Source organism: Chiloscyllium plagiosum, chromosome 4 (assembly GCF_004010195.1).
Source record: "Chiloscyllium plagiosum isolate BGI_BamShark_2017 chromosome 4, ASM401019v2, whole genome shotgun sequence".
Taxonomy (NCBI): domain Eukaryota; kingdom Metazoa; phylum Chordata; class Chondrichthyes; order Orectolobiformes; family Hemiscylliidae; genus Chiloscyllium; species Chiloscyllium plagiosum.
Window position 1 is genome coordinate 121,689,984 of NC_057713.1, and position 22,287 is coordinate 121,712,270.

Sequence of the window (22,287 nt, forward strand, 5' to 3'; positions counted from 1 at the left end):
GTGTAATCTTAATTTCTTAATTTTTAATTCTCCCTTCTCACCTTTTCCTGACCACTGACTGTCCCTCAGCACAGTTTGTCATCATTTGTAGAGCCCCAATATGTTCTCCATTTGTCGCAGACCCGGAATTTACATATTCTTGTTCTCCCCATGGCCAATATGTTTTATGAAGAGGGAGCTTCTGATTTCTTACCAACATAATGTTGAACTCAATTAATTAATTCCAGCAGCAAGATTTTGAGAGTTTAAAAATAAATAAAGTCACTTACTCTTGCTGGGTTACTCTAAGAACAACACAACATTAAGGCTGGGATGTTTTCATTGGAGAGTAGGAGGTTGAGACGTGACCTTATTGAGGGACATAGTTAAAGTGAATGACAAAAGTTTTTTTTTCCTTAGGGTGGGGGAGTTCGAAACTAGGAAGCATATTTTTAAGGTGTTAAAGTCATAGAGTGTTCGAGTTACAGAGTTGTACAGCACAGAAACAGACCCTTCAGTTCAACTCATCCATGCCGATCAGATATCTTAAATTCATCCAGTTCCATTTGCCAACTTATGGCCCATATTTCTCTAAACCCTTCCTATTTATATACCCATCCAGATGCCTTTTAAATGTTGTAATTGTACCTGCTTCTGCCACTTCCTCTGGCTGAAAAGAGAAAGATTTGAAATGGACATCGGGGGAACCTTTTACATAGAGAGTGATTCACTCGTGTGTGGAAAGAAATGCCAGAGAAAGTGGTGGATGCAGGTATATTTACAACGTTTAAAAGACATTGGGATAAATTCATGAATAGGAAAGGTTGGGAGAGATATGGACCAAACACAGGTAGGTGGGACTAGGTTAGTTTAGGATCATGGTCAGCATGGAATGGTTGGACCAAAGGGTCTGTTTAGAGTCATAGAGTCATAGAGATGCATAGCATGGAAATAGACCCTTCGGTCCAACCCGTCCATGCCGACCAGATATCCCAACCCAATCTAGTCCCACCTGCCAGCACCCAGCCCATATCACTCCAAACCTTTCCTATTCATATACCCATCCAAATGCCTCTTAAATGTTGCAATTGTACCAGCCTCCACCACATCCTCTGGCAGCTCATTCCATACACATGCGTGAAAATGTTGCCCCTTAGGTCTCTTTTATATCTTTTCCCTCTCACCCTAAACCTATGCCCTCTAGTTCTGGACTCCCCAACCCCAGGGAAAAGACTTTGTCTATTTCCTATCCATGCCCCTCATAATTTTGTAAACCACTATAAGGTCATCCCTCAGCCTTTGACGCTCCAGGGTAAACAGCCCCAGCCTGTTCAGCCTCTCCCTGTATCTCAAATCCTTGTAAATCTCTTCTGAATCCTTTCAAGTTTCTGTGCTCAATGACTCTATTTTACTCATTCATCTCAAACACACAAAAGATAGATACAGATGAAGACAGTAGATTGTAATTGCTTTGTACGCTTCCACGGCAGACCTGTAGTTTCTTAGATTAACTTGATGCTGTAAGTTTGAAGGGAGAGTCTTATAAACAAAACCTGGCTGAGAGATGCTTTGTCAAGTTTCTAGGGAGTTGGGTCTCCATTGAACTCAAAGGTAATGGAGTTCTTTTTTCTATTGGGATTTCCTGCTTGCAAGGTATTGATCATAATTAGTAGAAAGTGAGGACTGTAGATGCTGCAGATCAAATTCAAAAAGTGTGGCACTGGAAAAGCACAGCCGATCAGGCAGCATCTGAGGAGCAGGAGAGTCGAAGGGCTTATGCCTGAAACGTCGACTCTCCTGCTCCTCGGATGCTGCCTGACCGGCTGTGCTTTTCCAGTGCCACACTTTTCGACATTGATTGTAATTACACTGGGTGTTTGAAAGACATTTAACTAGTTCAATATTTTTTTACTGTAACTCCACCAGATAGCTTCTAGCTATAGATTATAAAAGCAGACAGAAAACATGCCTGTCTCCTCATCTGACCTTCATAATTTTAAAGTACTTATACCTTGTGTTGTTGTTTAACACATTGAAGGTTTGAGGCAATCAGTCTTTGAGTGATTTTCCTCTCCCTGGAAGTGGAAAAGAAGATGCCATGTAGAGCAAATAATTGGATCTTTTGGTCCCCAGAGAGACACTATCCCACTTCCCACAACCTCAGCGATCAGTCTTTGTGTGAGAGCTCTACATGTGACCTTCTTGAACCACCATCGTTAAGGGCCTCACCCCACCACCAGCCTGATTATCTGCCCTCCAGGAAACTAGGGCAACCTGCCTTTTGGCTTGTTGTGGGGCCTCCATTTGCCAAGAACGTAACTTCCATAAGACTGCTGGACAAGCACATTTACGGTAGTAAGTTGAGGGGTGCGTAGGTTAAGTCGATTTTCAATTAAGATAAAATCTCGGTTCAACATTGTGGGCCGAAGGGCCTGTACTGTGTTGTACTGTTCTATGTTCTATAATTGGAGGCTGGGATGGGCTGCTGAAAGGGCTCATCAGATAACACTGCATTGCTGTGTGTTTTATTTAATTCCTTGTCTCAGTCAGTATTTGTGACTGGGATTGAGGTTTTCCTTAATAAAAGCAAATTTCTGCGGATGCTGGAATCGAAACCAAAAGAGAAAATGCTGGAAAATCTCAGCAGGTCTGGCAGGATCTGTAAGGAGAGAAAAGAGCTGACGTTTCGAGTCTAACTTACCCTTTGTCAGAGCTCTGACAAAGGGTCAGTTAGACTCGAAACGTCAGCTCTTTTCTCTCCTTACAGATCCTGCCAGACCTGCTGAGACTTTCCAGCATTTTCTCTTTTGGTTGAGGTTTTTCTTATCTTGGTGATGTCTGTGGTTGTGCTTTTGTGCCTTTGGTGATGGTTTTCTTTAGCCAGCTTTTGAAATCAATTTCCATCATTCCAAAGTAGTTTTGCTACATTTATTGGAAAATGAGGTCCGTTTATTCTTCTTCTTCCATTTTCTCTTTGACAGGAGGGTAGTTGATGCAGTTGAGATTGTGGGCTGAAATGCCATAGCTCTGACAAAAGCGGTCAAGGAATAACCAGCTGCTTGATATTTCCCCACTCCTTGTGAGGAAGCAGCTGGCTGCCAGTTCACAGACTCCCCACAAAATTGCAGCTGGTATTGAGTTTGCATTGAGTACAGTGTTGGCGTTTCATTATGGAATGAATACAAAAAACTGCTATCACATGACACGTTTTTGTATTGTTACAGTCCCAAACTAATCACAAACCAATGTGTATACAAATTGTATAATCACCAGAAGTTACATTGTCCAGTGGAAGTTGGTCAACTCATGTCACAATTGCTGAGCACAGCTCTGGTTAGCTGATTATGGGCAGGATGTTATTGCCCTTGAGAGGTTACGTTGTCAAACCACGCAAATGATTCCTTCTCTCATGGATCGATACCACATGGGTAAGTTAAAAAAAGTTGGGCTCCTTTTCTTTGAAAAAGAAGTGACTCAAGAGTGATCCAATCGCAGTTCTAAAATTTCGAAGGGAGATTACAGGACTATTTCAGCTAAAGTATTCACCACAATAATGACCAACGTGTCAATATTGAAATTGGAAACTAAGGAATAACAAGGGATGTAAACGGAATCTTGACACCCAAGGGAAGGACGTCGGAACAGAACATGCCAAAGATTCACAAAACAATTAGATGTGTGTCTTGAGAAAGAAAGTGTTAAAAATATGTTAAGAAGACAATTGGTTGAGTCGGTGTTTGAAAAAGAGACTATTTCTTTCAGCATAATGGTTTTCCTCTTTCCTCAAATGTTCTGGAGAAGTTTTCATCATCTGTACATACTTAATTATAGCTATAGATGAATGAATACAAATGTTCCAATATATTGCATTGGTAATGTTTAATCTTTATCAGTCATTATAGTATATATTGTAATGTACTGATGAACATGACCACATTATTAAATGCCTCAAATACAAAATCCAGTTGTGTACCACAACATTTTGTGGCATGAATTCTACAGGATTTCTTCATCTACTTTAGTTTCATTTGAAGATCAGTGGTTGCTGGTAAATAGCATTAATAGTTTTAAAAAATCTGGGAAATTAAATTTCCACTAAAGTGATGGCCAGAGGTCAGGGGAGTGCAACAGCAGTTCACACCAATAGAGTGATAGCAGCAAGGTTTGTCATGCAATGACATGTATGAACTGCATGATCATTGGGAAGTGCTAGGAGAAAACATTGATGTCCTCCAGTAGAAAGGGAAAAAAAGGTAGCAAATGCATGGGTCCAAGGATGTTTACTTACTTTATACTGCCTGGAGACTACCTGCTGTTGGTAGTGGCATCCTTAGTATGGGAATGTTGTATAGCATGGGCAATGAAATGTAGTGGGATCTAAGCACGTTATTTATATTGTGTGGGTCAATCACTCTACTTCAAGACAATTTAAGTGGGTGTTTCAAATTACAAAAGAACAGTCACTAAAATATTCCAGCAGTTTGCACAATGAGAAATATTCTCATTTTCAGCCCTTACATCATACAGCTGTACAAATTCTAATGACGTCAAGAATTTGTGCATATTTCAACTCACAATCTTAAAATGAATGGATAAAAGCTCTAATTTGGGGCAAAACATTGCTAAAGACAAAACTTTACCCCATTATTTCACAAATTATGTGTATTTCCCCTTCTATTAGATGCCCAACACCTTCCTTGTACAAAGTATTCCAAAAATATCCAGTCTCAGCCTCTGTAAGAGTGAATTTTTCATAGGTAGGGAGAGTGCTTTCTCCAATTTATCTGCCAGAAGAGATACAGAAGCTGTAAGAAAATAATGTTAATTCCAGAGGACATTCAGACTGAGTATATTTTTATCAGAATCTATCTGATAAACACTGTAGAAGTCAAAACTTTGCATTAGCAATAATGCACTTTATCTATCTCATGCACGTTAGGTCAAAACTCTGCTGGAGCCAGGCATCTCATTGTCTGTGCCATTAGTTACACCATTTCCCACATGTTTGCCTCTTTCACATAATTTAACCAATAAGTTACTACAAGTGGAAAGACAATGGAATATATGTAACCTTGCTGAATGGCAAGACCAAAATGTATTTCCTTGACTGATGACATTTATTTGCTCCACCTTCCCCACTACATGTCACAATTACCCTCCACCTGCATCCACCTATCGCCTTCCCAGCTACCTTCCCCCCAGTCTCACCCCACCTCGTTATTTATCTCTCAGTCCCCTTCCCCCTCCACATTCCTGATGAAGGGCTTATGCCCGAAACGTTGACTGTTCTGCTCCTTGGATGCTGCCTGATCTGCTGTGCTTTTCCAGCACCATCCTTTTCTACTCTGACTCTCCAGCATTTACAGTCCTCACTTTCTCCTAGTCCCTGAAGAAATTTAATGATTGAGAAAGGAACAGCGATACAAGAAAGGATGAATTTGAGTCAGCTCAGAAAACGCTAGAAAGAAGGATTAGAATAAAAGAAAATGGGCAAAATTGCAAAATAAGAGAAGAGTTTTTAAAATTGCTAACAGCTATTTACTTCATGCAGGAATTAGAATCAGTAGTTTAAATCTTTCCTTTTCTGGGCCAGAGATATTGATCAGCATTGAATTAGTAATTATTACATCATTAAATACCAACATAACACAGTAACGCATGGGTTCTGACTTTCTGCATTGAGTTTAATAAGTAATTAATGCAGAATGATAAGATGCATTCTGCACAAATGGAACACAAAATGGCAGGGGCTGAAAGCAAGTTGCAATAATATTTCCACAACTGTTGTAGCATTTTTTGAAAACTTCTTTACTGCCCAGCACTCTTTGGTCTCCCAGACATACACTCAGCTCTTTGTACAAGCCAGCAGTAATTAATGAACCTAATTTTTATTGTTGATGCAGGAAATTCTCAGAGGAAGGGGAGATGGACAAAGTAACAGCGGCGATGGTCCTGACCAGCCTTTCCACTAGCCCCCTCGTCCGCAGCCCCCCCTCTGCATTCCGTGTCGCAGGTAAGTTGTTAAATTCGATTTATTTACTACAGGATCACTTCAGTAAAATTGAATCCATGTTATGACTCCTAATTTCATTTCTACAGTAAGATTTTCCATTGCACACAAACTTTCAAGGGATTGGGGAGTGAATTTAGTTTACCTATTCTTCTTATGTACACTTTGTAAAATCCCTTGTCCTGGGAGCACAGCCTATTGAATATTAATACATTATAGAATTTTAATGAACATGTTTGACCACTTAGACATGTCAACTCACAGCCTTGCCGAACAATGGCTTAAATCATGGTTTAAACGTTTTCCCATTTTCAGTGGTGACTTCCTGTGTTTCCTATTTCTTGACCCAAACAATATCCAAACAATTGTTCAGGAAGGTTACTTCTTATGGGGCACCGGTTCAGAAGGGGTGTAGGAGGTGAATTATTAATGAATGGCAGGTTACTAGGAAGCTCAGAGGAACAGGGGGATCTTTGGATGCTTGTCCACAGATCCCTGAAGGCAGCAGGACAGGTTAATAGGGTAGTAAAGAAGGCACACAGGACACTTGCCTTTATCGGTTATAACTTAGATTATAAGCAAAGGGAGGTTCCATTGGATCGGTACAAAACTTGGGTTAGGCCACAGCTGTAGTCCTGTGTGCAGCTATGGTCACTGGACCACGGGATTCATTGCCATCAGATCATTTATACCTGAGAGGGCATAATCTCACCTCCTGCATAGGAGGCTGGGCTGGGCTGTATGACAGACAGTAAAAAGGGCATTGACTGGTTGGGAGGACAGATGTTACCTTCCTGAGTGAGAATAGGATGTACATTACTCTATGTCACTTCCCTAAGCTGGAGCACTCAGCAATGCCAATAATCTGCACAAGGACAGATTGCTGGGCCATTGTAGAGACAGGATACCCTTTTACACAATGTAATCCTCAACTCTGCTGATACAGTTTGAACCTGCATGATGTTGGGACATCTTTCTTGTTCTGATTTGTTACTTTAAACACAGAAATATTAGCATCAGTCATAACAGTACTGAATCAGGATTTTATTGATGAGACATCAAACTGCACTGTCCAGTATGTGTTTTAAGATTAGATTACTTTACAGTGTGGAAACAGGCCCTTCAGCCCAACAAGTCCACACCGACCCGCCGAAGCGCAAACGACCCATACCCCTACATTTACTCCTTACCCAACACTACGGACAATTTAGCATGGCCAATTCACCTGACCTGCACATCTTTGGACTGTGGGAGGAAACCGGAGCACCCGGAGGAAACCCACGCAGACACAGGGAGAATGTGCAAACTCCCCGTGCATTGCGATATGAACAGTGTGTCTTTATTGAGTTTATCCAACATGGGTTCCTATAGTATATCGCACTTCGCAATGCGATGAGCACAGCATAACCCTTACATTAAGTCTGCCTTTGATCATGCAACCATTAAAAAGCTGCACATCAAAGATACCTAAAAGTGACAACAGAATGGCAACAAGGTGCAGTTAGCTCTTCTCAGTCTGTTATGGTGATATGCCCATTCAGCTTCTTGTAAATATTATATTACAATAAACACAAGCAACCAGCCAACATCCCCTGGACCATCATGGCTCCTACATATTCTGACAGTTTCTCATTCATGCCTCACATCTCATTTTCAGCAGAAAGCTGTTTTAGCTCATTGCGTGCTGATCTTGCAAACACACCAGGATATCACAGTTTGCTGGAAATATGTACTCTCCTTTCCAGCAAGCTAACAGTCTGAACTTCACTAGATCCCATGGACATGGGATGGTTGTTGCATGTGCTGGAATGGAAGCTGTGACCGTCGGCCATTAGACTAGGCATTGTTGTGGAAGACACAAGTGTATGATTTGATTACTTCCCTGCTGGGAGGTTTAGTTCATGGGGAAATCAAAATGATTCAGGAAAAATAGAGGGAAGAAGTGATGGAGAGAGGTGGATGGGGAAAGGGTGAATCAAAGAGGAGGATAAAAGAGCAAAAAGACAGAGAGTGGTATAAGAGAAGGGCGGCATTCATTTTCTTTCTAGGGCTAGGCGATGGGCAAAGGGAAGAAGGTGAGACATTGGGGTAGGAGAGCTGAGTTGGGGTAGTGGAGAAGAGGGGAAGAAAATGAAGAGGTGGGATAGGAGGAGAATGTGAGAAACTGTTCTGTTCTGTAGCAGCAGCCAGGCATTCGGCTCTGCCGCATTCCAGGTAATGATCTACTCCAATGTGACACAGGCAAGAGCATCGCAAGTTCTCACTGGAAGTTACACAGTATCCTGTGTGCCATAGCAATGCTGCTGTTGAATGAGAATTTCTACTGCATTTTGTGTGCCAGATCAGAACGGTTCCTGGAAGGAGGGGGCGAACATGTCATCAAGCTACAGCAGCAGTGGCAACTGGAGCTGGGGTGCCCCGAGTGATCAGTCAAATCCATCCACCCCATCACCACCCTTACTGGCTGACAGCTTCAAACCTTTCCGTGGAGCTGTCCAGCCAGATGACAGCATTGATGAGGCAGACTCCAGCAACCTGTTGTTTGATGAGCCTATACCAAGGAAACGAAAGGTACTCTGAAGATTCTGTCGATCCTGTTTTCAGCTCTTTGTCTGTCTTGCAAACAATCACCAGACCTCTGGTGTTTTCTATCTAAAATATTTGTCTAGCTTGCTCAAATCTATGATCATCTCACCCAACAACTATTTGTTTGATTCTCCAATGTCACCAAAGTTTTCTTTTTCTAAAATTGGGAGTGATATTTTAGCTGGGGATTTGTGGTTTTTTTTGGTCTTAAGTATAGGAGGGGCATCTTTAGGAATGAACCCCACCCCCACCCCCGGCTAACGTACAAATCAAACGAGAAAACCTACCAGATGAAGTGGCACTTTAGGCACTTACATAATGACCCAACGACTCGTCAGTGAATCAGCTCCTGGGATGGCACTCCCACCTGAAGCTGCTGGCCAATCAGCTGGGAGCAATCACTGCGGGGAGCAAGGCCATATTGCAGGCCATACAACTGACAAAGAGCAGAAGGAAGGTGTATTTTTGACAGGGGATGACCGTGGTGAGGAGCCCATGTGGAGAGGTGTGTTGGGGATTTGGATCAGAGACCAGGGCATGGGGAGGCTTTTGGTGCCCACACCCTCCTGCACTTATCCATGCCTCTGATTGTCCCCAACTTGGGGCAACTCAACCTGACAAGGAGACCAACCCCCGCTCCACCACCACCACCACCACCACCACTATTGTGGCAGTCAGAAAGGCTGTCACTTATCCAGTCTGCTACTAACCACATTAATTGACTGCTTAAGGGCTTAATTGACAATGGACCAGGAAGCTGGCAGTATCGACTTTCCTGCCCAGAACTTAATTGCTGAAGTGGCAGGATAGAGGTGGCTTTCTGTCTGGTTCCAAGTTGCCCACTTATTTGTCCTTCACCACTATCTCCAGTAGAGTGAAAGTCCTGGGCCTAATGTGGTTGTAGCTGTGCTGCAATATTATCCTCATCTTGCTCAGTCTCTGGGCACAGTCAACTCTACTGTCATCCTCCAGGGTCTAATTACCATTGCCAGCACAGCACAAGTGCCCTCCCCTGGTTACAATGTAAGCTCTCTAGTCAGAGTATCTGGACTAATGGCTTAATTTGTTACTTCTCAATGCTATTTTGAAAGCCTCCAAGGATGTGGCCTTCGCTTCCTTTTCTTCTTCATTGACAGTAAGGTGGAATAGAGGAAGGGAAGTGATAGGAGGAATTTATCCCAGAAATGAGGCTGGTACATGCTAAAACTTAAATGTGATTGCAAGACTGGGTCATAAGAGGAGGGATTTTGGGTGTTAAAGTTCATAACATGATAAAGGTAGCAGTTCAAATCAATAAAACAATGAATAAAGTACTTAGTTTTGTGGCAATAATATTATACTCTATGTAAATAAACCTTAGTAAAACCACAATTAAAAATATTTTTTGCATTTTTGAGCTTCACACAAGCAAAAGATGCTGGGACAATGCAGAGCATAACTTATTCGTGAGGAAACTATGTGGTGTGTGTAAATAGAATTCCACTGAGAAGCTAGAAAAAAATGATGCTTTCTTTTCATTAGAATGGAGGATATTAAAAGGTGATTTTATAGCGACAATTAAAATTATTGAAGTATAGAGTAAATTGTTTCCATAAATTAAAGGGTGCAGTCTGGGGAGATGGAGATCTAAAATTCAATTTTAACAGTTTTATCTTGTCTGTTCCTCTCCTGCTGAGGTACTTAGAAAAAGCTTTCTCAAAGTCCTCAATGTTTACTCATTTTATCTCAAGAAGGAGATAGATATACTGTAGTTCTTAGGGCTAAAAGGATCAGAGTGTATGGGGCAAAAGCAGGAACAGATACTGATTTGGATGATCAGCCATGATCATATTGAATAGCAGGGTAGGCTTGAATGTTCCTATTTTCCTATTGATGGTATTTTCTATGTATCTATCTCAAATTCCTCAGCCTTTTGATTAAAAAGAAATTTTAGTTAGTATTTTATAATTTAGGTACTTTCTACATGTGTATTCTCATTCAACTGTGGATCCCTGGCTTTTAAATAAACTTCCTTTTTCCCTTACTCAATATCATTTGGTTTATCCTTTCTATATCCTATTACAGTATTTCTCCATTGCTGAACCACAGTGTTGTTTACCATTGTTCCTTTCTATTTACCTTGTTTTTTATTGCTGTTTTCTGATCCAATACCCTTGCCTTTAATTTTCTTTTGCTCACAATTTCTCTTTTTATCTGCATCTGCCCTGGGAAAAATGTCCCTTACTTCCTGTTGCATTTTCAGCAGCCTGGTCTTTAAACTCATTCACCACATTATTTCTATAATTGTTGATCTATTTAACCACTCCCTTTCCTCCACCGTTCATATCCTGGTCCACTTTCTCCTATATTCACTTCCATCCTAGTAATCCCACAACCCATCTCCCAATTAGTTTCGTTAACTCTACACCCCTCTCCATTGTTCCCTCCACCTTCTCCTGAATTGGAATGACAATCTCATTGATTTTTGTTTCTAAGATTAAGCCAACTGTTCAGCCACTTTTGAAGCTTTATCCCTCCCTTTTGCATACCAATGCAAATCTCACTCCCATGGCACTGTGCTCCTCAACCACAGCATTTATAGTTACTTTATTATCACCCTATTTTCCAAAAGTCTCACCCTTGATTCTGGTCCCAATAAATGTTTGACCATCCAGCTTCCCTTCCTAGCCCTCATACTAGCTGACATTGTAAATACTGGTTTGTAAATTCCCTGTTTTCATCTACTATTTGCCTCCCTGATCAAATCTGTAATAATTTCCTCCCTGCTCAAAAAACAGCCCGGACCCCTCAATCATTGCAAACTTTTCAAGTTCTCTCATAGAGTCATACAGCATGGAAACAGATCCTTTGGTCCGATCAGTCCATTGCCAACCATAATCCCAAACTGAATAGTTCCACCTGCCTGCGTTTGGCCCATAACCCTCCAAACATTTCTTATTCATGTACTTATCTAAATGTCTTTTAAACATTGTAACTGTACCTGCATCTACCACTTGCTCTGCAAGTTCATTCCACACACTCTGTTGCAAAAGGTTGCCCTTCGTGTCTTCTTTAATCTTTCTCCTCTCACCTTAAAAATATGCCCCCTAAACTTGAAATTCCTAACACCTGCTATTCACCCTATCTATACCCCTCATGATTTTATAAACCTCTGTCAGGTCACCTCTCAATTTCCTGTGCTCCAGCAAAAAAATGTCCCGGCCTATCTAGCCACTCATTACATCTCAAACGCTTCATTCCTGGCAACATACTGGTAAATCTTTTCTGAACTGTCTCTAGCTTAATGACATCCTTCCTATAACAGAGTGACCAGAACAGAGGGACACTGTACTTCAGAAGAAGCCTTATCAATGTCCTGTACAACCTCAACATGACTTCCCAACTCTGACACTCAAAGCTCTCTTTTACACACTGCTTATTTTGGATTTTTTTTTTAGTAGGCTGCTATTCTAGGATAGAAGAATTTGAATAAGACAGATAGTGTTTCATGTATTGTCTTTTATTTCATAGAACTCCATGAAAGTTATGTTCAAGTGTTTGTGGAAGAATTGTGGAAAAGTACTCAGCACTTCTGCGGGAATACAGAAACATATTCGCACCATCCATTTGGGGTAAGTTACAGATCATAGGAAATGAGTATAACTTGTTTTCAGTCATACCAAAGGAAGCTCTCATATCGTGGACATTGAGTACATTTGAAATGGACTAACCCTTCAGGTTCGTGAAATATTAGAGGTTGCAATTTTCTAACGTTCTCGTGAGACATCTAATGCACTGATAAGAGGTTGGTTACATTCAGAAGCCCTCATAAGTTACTAGTATAGCCCTTATTAGCCAGAGGAGATGCCATGAAGACCAGGCATTTTGTCACAGACTCCCAAGCACTTTCAAATTATAAAGCATTTCGGCAGAAGTCTCAGGACATGTAAACTGCTTGTCTTCCCTAAAAAGGGGGAGAATGGAATCATTGGCAGGATCGTTGGAATATGACAACCATCAGGGAAATAGGATGACACAGTGTGTTATAAGGAGAACTTTATTGCAAGCATATTATTCAGTCCTCAGTCTGTCAAAAAATGAACTGCCTTTGGGATCAACTCAAAATTATGTTTATGATTAGTTCAATATAATTTTAAGTCTAAAACTGGAACTGATGTTAGGATATCATTTGGCCTTTTATATATTGGCCAATGAAATGCTATGTGGAGTTTTTTGCTTAAGATTTTGTAAATTTTTATCTGTAATAGAGAACTTCGAAATATGTAAACTGTCATACTGTTGTTACTTTAAGGTCACTGTAATGTAGCACTTGATGGTTAAAATTATAAAGTTAATTTAATTAGATTCCCTATAGTGTGGAAACAGACCTTTCAGCCCAACCAATCCACACTGACCCTCCAAAGAGTAACCCACCCAGACCCATTTCCCTCTGACTAATGCACTTAACTCTATGGGCAATTTAGCATGGCTAATTTACCTAACCTGCACATCTTTGAACTGTGGGAGGAAACCAGAGCACCCAGAGGAAGCCCACACAGACACAGTACAACGTGCAAACTCCACACAGACAGTCACCCGAGGCTGGAATCGAACCTGGGACCCTGGTGCTATGAGGCTACAGTGCTAACCACTAAGCCACCATGCCACCTCATGTACAGTGGAACAGACATTGTGCAACATTATAGAGGAGTTTCCTAGAATGGATAATAAAAGCTGACAGTTATATTTGTCTTACACATATGGTATTCAAAACCCCGAGGCACTGTTATTGATAACGAGTACAATCATATCACAAGACAAGCACCAGATTTTATTCTGTGAGAAGGGTAACAAACTAAAGGAACATTAAAGGGCCATATCACAAGGTGATGTTTCTGCGAATCTTTATTTGACAAAAACCTTACCAAAAATTTGAGAAGTTAGATAATTAGAATGATGGTAGTGTGATTGCGATTCTTGTTTCAAGTTAATGACATTTACGTCAGAACTGGAAGAATTTAATAGTTTTTAGGCTGGTAGAGAACCAGGGAGAAGGGGGTTGGGATTGATAGAGAAGATTAAAATCAAGCAGAATTGACTGCAGATTGCAGAAAACGTGAATTTTCACAAAATATGCTATATCTTAGCAAAATCCAGAACTACAAGTAATCCTACAAAAAAAGCTCTTCAATCATTGTTTTTCTAATACTTACTTGGAGGCTGAGTCAGGACCATGAAAACTAAACCATAATTACAAGCTATTTTGGGTGAAATAAAGCTCACAGATTTTGGAATTGTACCGGTTCAGAAAACTGATATATGTGTGAAGGTTGATATGAAGCAACTCTGGATTTTTATTTGAAGAATCTGAGTTTAATCACCTAATCGTCACAGAACACCCGTAGAATGGCAGCTGCTCACAGCAATGGGAGGTGGAATGTGCAGCAGCAGCAAGGATGTCCTCCTGGTGTTTGGGGCAGGCAGTGGCTGCGGCAAAGCTCCTCCAGTCAGCGGGGTTGGCAGTAGCAAACTTTTCAAGATGGCGGCGCTGGCAAGGCAGCATCTCGGAGGAGGTGGCTGGAATGAGACTATGGGCGAGGCATGGCCTGGCCATGGAGCCAGGCACTCCTGCTTACAGTAGACCTGGAATGGGGAACCGCTGGGTTTGGCGAGACAGCAGTGGCAGCATGGTATGTCCAGAGTGGGGACTCCTGGCGTCGTTTGTGGGGCATGTGAGTTCCTCTCGGGACCTAACATCAGCAGCAGTATCGGTGAGATGGGCCCAGCAGCACAGAGATGGTGCCTAGAAAGTGCCGACTCATACACTGGGGGTTGGGCGCAGATGGCGGCAAGGCGGTGGAGGAGGGGTGGTAGAGCAGGTGTCATTGGTGAACCAGCTCAGGGCACTTTTTCAGTCTTTTTTTTATTCTTCAACTAAATCAAAATGGTGCCGGATTGTGGCAACAGTTGAAGCTTTTCACTGTATTTTATTGTATTATTCGCTGTAAAATTCAAGTGACAATAAAGCATTCAACTTCAACTACTTTCTTTAATAATTTTAATGGTATTATGGACAAAGTATTCCATAGATCCACAAGCTCTTCAGTCTCCCCTGTTCTGAAATGAAACATTTTCTCGCTATAAAATGATTCAGATACTTAAAATCTCTGAACTCCAGGCAACAAATAATTTATTCTGGCTACCTGTCAGTTACTATTCATGTTTGTATTGACTTAACTGCCATTATCATAAGTCAAATTTAGAAATGATGGTTATTACTCCAGTATAGATAAATGTGTTTTTAACGTGTTAATGGATCAAGCTGTACATGGGTTGGTTTTATCCTATAAAATGACAGCTGTTTCAGTCAATAATGACTAGTGCAATGCAGATCCTTCTTTAACACGTGTAGCAATAACCAGTACGATTTTTAAAAGCACCTGTATGAAGTATTTGAGTTGCAATTATACATTATTTGTAAAAATTCCTACAATTAGAGATTGAATAAGCCAGAAATGAGCTTTGTAAAGGATTTGCCAACATTAGTTTATCATATAAAACACCATGATGTTTATATCAAATCACTTTTGATTGCACAGTTTGTCCCATGAATTATGAGAGACTAGGTATGACATAGCTGCGACATAAATGTCAGAACTCACTTTTGATTAACATGCCTACTTTTAATATTGTCAGGAGGGTGAGAAAGGATCTGTAAATAGCCTTCTGTTTCACATTGGAAGTGACTGTATAGTGTAATGATCACAGCTAATGTTATGAATGGACAAACCAAATCCAGGACTGATATCCGGCTTGATAGATCATTGAAATTATTTGATCAGGTGGTCACTCACTGAAAGACAAGCTTGCAGTGCTGCAGATGTGGTTTTAACAGTAAAACAGAAGGTTTATAATGCAAAACTAAAGATAAAATAAAACTCAGCTCCAGAAAAACTGACAAAGTAATCATTAAACCACCTCATATAGACAGGTAGTTTATAATCATACGGCCCATGTATCATTATTTGAAAATCCAAACTCTAAAATAAATGATATTAAATTATCCAAAAAAGCCACATCTTACGCCACAATAGCTGTGAACAGAAACATTAGAACTGATATAGAGCATGTTTAAGAGAGTAGCCAAATAAGAGCTGCATCACAGAGTTGGACTGAAGAGAAAAAGTGTCGAGATTGATTGATTGATCCAGGAAGGTTGATGAAGGATAGAACCATGATCAGTTCCCCTCAGGATATGGCTTATGTCTTTGATCCTGTGTGTTCTCCATGCAGTGGACTGGAAGCTAAATTGCAGGATCTTGAACGTGGTATGACATGAACGTGGTATAGTCACAAAGCAACAACCTACTCAAGGACTTTGGAAAGAAAGTGGAGCTCGTAAATAGGATTGCAGTTGAAGGGAATAGTCACATTAAAGATATACTCTCGAGTAGTTGACTGTCAACAGAGCTGCTGAAGGAGATGGGAATGAAAAGAGAAGGAAACATGCTTATGGTGTCATCTCAGTAATGCAACCAAGCTTCACAAATTGTAGGGACTGACACATTTTGGGTCTTTTCTTTCCTGTGCTGTAGATTTGCCAGCTCTCCTATCTTTAACCATTGAGTCTCCTTATGTCATGATGGTGCTTTCACTAGGCTTTCTCACTTAGCGTATGGTACAGTAATAAACTCAGGACAGAAGCGATGGGACTGAATTTCCATTAGCATTCTCCCACTTATGTCAGAGTTGCAGATCCCCTGCATAATCAGCATTTACAAGGGGTTTCTTTAACTCTTCAATCAAAATTACAGCAAACGTGCTGAAGGCCCTCTGCAGTAAATTCCCTTCTCCAGTACTTTACATTTGATGTTCCTGGTCCTATCCCATTCCTCTACAGAATGGATAATAGAAATCATATCAGACATTATCTTTAAACTATAAGCCAAGTGGGCTAAATAAGCAATGAATAAATGACTAAAAGAACGTTGCATCTTAGCTCCCAGCATGGTTGCTTTGGGGTTATATCAGAGGTCACAACACAAAAATTAAGGGGGCGGAAATTGAACCACCCTCAAACATATAGAACTTCGAGCTTTCAGCTGGCTGGGTTTTTAGGCACAAGGCCTTTGAAATGCCACTGGAATCTTTCTTTGCACCTACTCACCCACCCTTGCCCTATTACAGTTGCATGAGTGATGGAGGGAAGGAGGCAACCAGTCTTCACCTTTGAAGTAGGGTTCATCACTTGAATACTCTCATGAGGCAGCCCACTTTATTCTACCAGCCATTCCATTTTTGGGCATTGCTGTTTCCCAGAATGCAAGGCAAGTTGAAGCAGATGAGAAGGGCTCAAGCTGTGAGATAATTTCCTTTACAGCACTACTTTTTCTTTAATCCAAAAATATACTTCATTCATGAAAATTATCTGTAACTACATGCAAAAAGGTCCTAACAGAGTTCTGTACAGTCTTTGCAGAGAGAAAAAGAAACAAACAACACTTTGGAATTTGTAATTCCTAATGAAGGAGCAGCGGTCCAAAAGCATGGAGTTCCAAATCAACCTGTTGGACTATAAGCTGGTGTTCTGTGGTTTATATTGTAATTCCTGAGACCATTCCTGCATATGCAAAAAAGTGCTATTTACACTCGTGCAGGAAACTCTTTATGTTCATTTCGAGGCAATGAGGGGATCTAACAACTCGATGGACCCTCGTTATACGTTGGCAGCAAGAAGTCAGACAGTAGTCTTTTCCCACTGCACCTTGGCAGCAGCTGCCTCAAGTTTTAATGCGTCCCTCAGCACATAGTCCTGGACCTTAAGATGTGCCAGTTGAGGCCAATTCTTTGCACTAGAAGACCAACAAGTTTCAGGCAGACCAGAGAGTGTCTTTCACTGAGGCACAGTCAGTGACTGTTTCGGTGTGCTTCATGGATAACAGACCGTAGAGCACAGAGTCCTGCTTCACAGAACTGCTTGGGATGAACATCGACAAAAACTACAGCATCTTTCTCCAGGTTTTCTTTGCAAAGGCACTTTCCAGAAGGATATGTGCGACAGACTCTTCGCCAGTGCCGCCATTTTGAGGACAGCATGCGGTGGTGCAGAAAGACCGGGGTGTACATGGAGGACCTGACGGGCAGTGCCCTTCTCACCAGCAAACAAGCGATGTCTTGGTGCTTGTTGTAAAGTTCAGGTGATGAGGCATTCTGCCAAAGGAGGTCAGGCAGCATCCAGGGAACAGGAGAATCGACGTTTCGGGCATAAGCCCTTCTTCAGGAATGAAGAAGGGCTTATGCCCGAAACGTCGATTCTCCTGTTCCCTGGATGCTGCCTGACCTGCTGTGCTTTTCCAGCAACACATCTCCGGCTCTGATCTCCAGCATCTGCAGACCTCACTTTCTCCTCAATTCTGCCAAAGGAGTTGGACAATCTGCTCAGGGAACCATGTGCCAGGATCCACTGTCACCTTTTCCCACAGGGTCTCGAGGACACAATATACTGATCACTACCTGAAAAGGAATTGTGGTCAGAGGTGTTCCTTTTTACAAATTGTTCCACAAAGGACAAGTGATACAGAATGGTCCAACAGCTTGGAGTGTTCCACAGTGCCAAGGTCAGACCTATCCTTCACAACACCTTGGACCAGGAAGAGCAGAGATGTTTCTTCCAGGTCCATTAAGCAGCTCAGTCATCCCCGGGACTGGAGTTCCAAGGACTATCCTTGGGGCCCTGTGATTGAGACATCTCCGGTTCACCTTCCAATCACATGATCAGGACGGTGCGCAACAGTACAGATCCACCCATCCCACCTTACCCATGATCCCTCTGTCACGTCTGAAAATGTGTTGCTGGAAAAGTGCAGCATCCAAGGAGTAGGAGAATCGACGTTTCGGGCATGAGCCCTTCTTCAGGAAGGGCTCCCTCTGTCACGTCTCCAGTCCGAGCTATTCTGTGAGCTTCAGCCTTGTGAGGCAGGCTCCCTGTCTGAGCAGCCTCTAATATATAAATGAAGCTGCCTGTGTCTCAGCACCGAGAGTATGGTGCTGGAAAAGCACAGCAGGTCCGGCAGCATGCGAAGAGCAGGAGAATCAACATTTCAGGCATAAGCCCTTTATCAAGAATGAATCATTCATTCCTGATAAAAGGCTTATGCCTGAAACATCGATTCTCCTGCTCCTCGGATGCTGCCTGACCTGCAGTGCTTTTCCAGCACCACACTCTCGAATCTGATCTTCAGCATCTGCAGTCCTCACTTTCTCCTGTGTGTCAGCACCCCTACTCCCACCCCACCCCGATCCACCCAAATCTCTCAAAACGTTTCAGCAGCCCTGTGCTTGAATTCTGGAGGACATTCAGTGGGTTACCTAACATGAGAACAGCACCAATACATTATTGTCCATCCTCAAATCTTCAGGAGTATAGTCCAGACCAGTATAATGAATATACATTTATAGGAGAGATTCTATTACTTTCTGAAACATGAAAACTAAGAAGTAATCAATAGTATGTAACTCTCTGAGTAGCCATTATATTCACAGCACTGCTTCTTGTCTCTTGATGAGCTGTTTGAGCTGACTAATATCCGGCTCACTCTCTACGAACATCTTTATTGCATTTGATAAATTACAGTTCAAGAACTGTTCTCAGGTTCCTCCTTTTAATGGCTCTCCAACTGCTGCCAAGGCTAGTTACAAATTCATAATAATAACTGAACTAATTACAAAGTCTGCACATTCCTGAAAATCGCGTTAGCTACATCCCAACCCATTACCTACCACAACAACAAACAATTGTTTGAGGCTGCTTGAAATCTGCAATGTTGTATCTTCTTTACAGGAATAGCTGCCAAACCAAAGCTCTTTAATTCACCAAAAGAGAGAGCAGCTTGCATTTATACAGTACCTTTAAAGTAATAAGAACGGAAATAAGTCACCATAATCCCTTAGGACTGCTCTCTTATAAGATATGGCTAGTGGTGAGTTTAACCTGAGGATCACAACCCCTCAGGCAAGGTTGAAAAGGTAAATCTTCCATAGTAATCTCAGCCAGTGTGGGAATGGAAACCATACTATTAACAGCTCCCTGCATTGCAAACCAGCCATCCAGACAACTGAACCTGACTGGCCCTTTACACTAGGCCATTCAGTCTATCAAGTCTGCTGTGCCATTCAGTTTGAACAGATGTTTTCCACTGGATTACATTGATGAGGATACAGATAACGTCTCAGAAAGGTTTGTGAATCTGAAAGTGGAATGGAGTTTTTTAACAAAGTAACTTGTGCTGTGGATAAGGGAAAACTGGTAGATATATCCTACTTAGATTTTCAGAAGGTGGTTGATAAGGTGCCACATTCAAAGTTATTAAAGTTAATAAAGGACTTTAGTGTAGGACGTATTGGCATTGGTGGAACATGGAGCAAACAGGAAATTGGCATAAATGGGTATTTTTCTGGCTGGCAAGATGTTGCCATCTAAATGACTTGGATGAAGGGACAAAAGGAATGGTTACCATGTTTGCATGTAAATCAAAAATAGGTAGGAAAGTAAGGTATGAAGATGATATATGGAAGCTGTGAAGTCAGGTTGAATGGACAAACGGCATTTAGTGAAGACAAATGCAAAATTATCCATTTCTAAGGAAGAATAAGAAAGGTGCAGGGTAGTAGCTAAATAGGGCGAAATTAATATGCAGGTGCAGCACGTAATTAGGAAAGCTAAGGATGCAAATGTAAAGGAAGCTGTTCAGAGAACAATTACTCATGGAAGACCTGGAATTGGCGGTTGTCTTCCCAGAAAAAGTCGAATAGGTAAGGCGTATAATTTCTGGAGTTGAGGAGAGTAGAAGGTAATTAGATTGTAGCATGTATGACCCTGGGAGATTCTGACAAGGTGGACAGGATGTGGAAAGGATATTCTCGAACTTGTGGTCACTATTTAAAAGTAAGGGAATGCCCATTTAAGACAGAGATAAGGAAACTTCTCTCAAAGGATCATGAGTTCTTTGAAGCTTATTTTCTGAAGAGGCTGTGGAAGCAGGGTCTTTGAATAATTTTCAGGCAGATTCTTGACAAAGAAGGGGTGAAAGGTTATTGGGGTTTAGGCAGGATTGGGGAGTAATCAAATTTACCATGATATTTTTGAATGGCAGAGCAGGCTTGAGGGGCTTACTATTGCTTCTAATTTGAATTTGTGAGTGTTCATGTATGTGAGATCATGGCTGATCATCTACCTCAACACCATTTTCCCACACAGTCTCCATATCCCTTGATACCACTTATCCAGAGTAGTGAAAATGCTCGATAGTGTTTTCAGATATTAATATAAAAAATAATTATGTTTCAGGATATGGTTGTAACAAACAATCACATGATTGTCAGTTAACTGCAGAAAACAATAGGCATAGCAAGAAGGGTAAGCTATTCAGGACTGAAATGAGGAAGAATGTCTTCATTCAGAGAAGGTAGTAATTGTCTGCAGCTCACGAAAGTTTGACTCACTGTTGAGGAACTGAACTCCAAGCTTCAGACACTGTGATACTGGACACTTTGTTTTTCCAGTAAATACACCCAGGCCTTAGGTTAAATATTTCTGATTCAGTGAGTGGCCTGGTGCAGGAAGATGTGACTACATGGGAGACAGGAAAGGGGATCCATAAGTTAGGAAGGAGAGAGCCTCAGCTCTTGCATTTGTCCAGTAAATACAAGATTCTGGCAGCCAGTGAGGACAGGAGAAGGGAGACAAGAGCTCAAGGCTGGAGATGACCTTGGAAGGAGACGGGAGAGATCAGTTATCCATGGTCCACGTATATATCAACAGCATAGATGAGACTATGATTCGGAAGCAGAACCACAAAGGTAATGCTCTCTTGATTGCTACCTGAGTCACAAGGAAATTTGCATAAGTTAAATAATTTGGAGAACTCAATGTGTGGCCTGGAAGAGTTGTGTTTTGATTCATAGGCCACTAGGGCTGGGCAAAGAAGGAGATGTTCTATTGCAAAGGCCTTCTCTTGAATTGTATTCGGATCAGTTTCCTAAATTGTATAACCACAGCCGTGGATAGGGCTTTAAATTAAGGGGTGGGTGTGCAGGGTTCACATGAGCAGAGATTTAGAAGATTAAAGGATAAGACATTAGTGAAGGGTAGAGATCTAATGATAACCAGGGTGTGACCAGAAGGGCCACAGTCAATAAGCTTCAGAATGCACCAAGTAGTGTCACAATGAGGAAAGTGATATTTAAAACTCTTTATCTGAATGCACACAATATTCATAACAAGTTAAATGAAGCAGTAATAAAAACATATATAAAATTTAAAAAAACAGAAGAAGTTAGCACAGTTCAGAACTCATTGCCAATTTCAAACTCATCCCACAGTAATGTTTCTTTAAGGGATAATGTATGACTTCAGAATTAGGAATACATTTGAAAACAAAAACTGCTTTAACCTTGCTTTTAGTACAGTCCTGAAGAAATACAATAGAAAACTTACCTGTTCATACCTTATCTGTAACTCGACCTGGCTGGGTGATATCCCAAGTTTGGTCTTTAGAATGAAAACAGAGATTGCTGGAAAAGCTTAGTGGCCATCACAGTTAATGTTTCAGATCAAGTGACCCTACCTCAGGGAAGAGTCAATGGATCTGAAATGTTAACTGTGATTTCTCTCCACAGATGTCGCCAGACCTGCTGAGCTTTTCCAGCAATTTCTGTTTTTGTTTCTGATTTAC

At 41.4% G+C, this 22,287-nt stretch overlaps 1 protein-coding gene across 2 annotated transcripts in view; it reads left to right on the top strand.

The window, feature by feature from the left end:
* znf704 (zinc finger protein 704) overlaps positions 1–22,287 on the top strand; it is a 182,233-nt gene that overhangs the window by 120,760 nt on the left and 39,186 nt on the right. For both annotated transcript variants that reach the window (XM_043689093.1, XM_043689092.1), the window contains exons 3-5: positions 5,883–5,992; positions 8,331–8,560; positions 12,086–12,186. In XM_043689093.1, the coding sequence (XP_043545028.1) occupies positions 5,883–5,992; positions 8,331–8,560; positions 12,086–12,186 (441 nt within the window). The remainder of the gene's footprint in view (positions 1–5,882; positions 5,993–8,330; positions 8,561–12,085; positions 12,187–22,287) is intronic.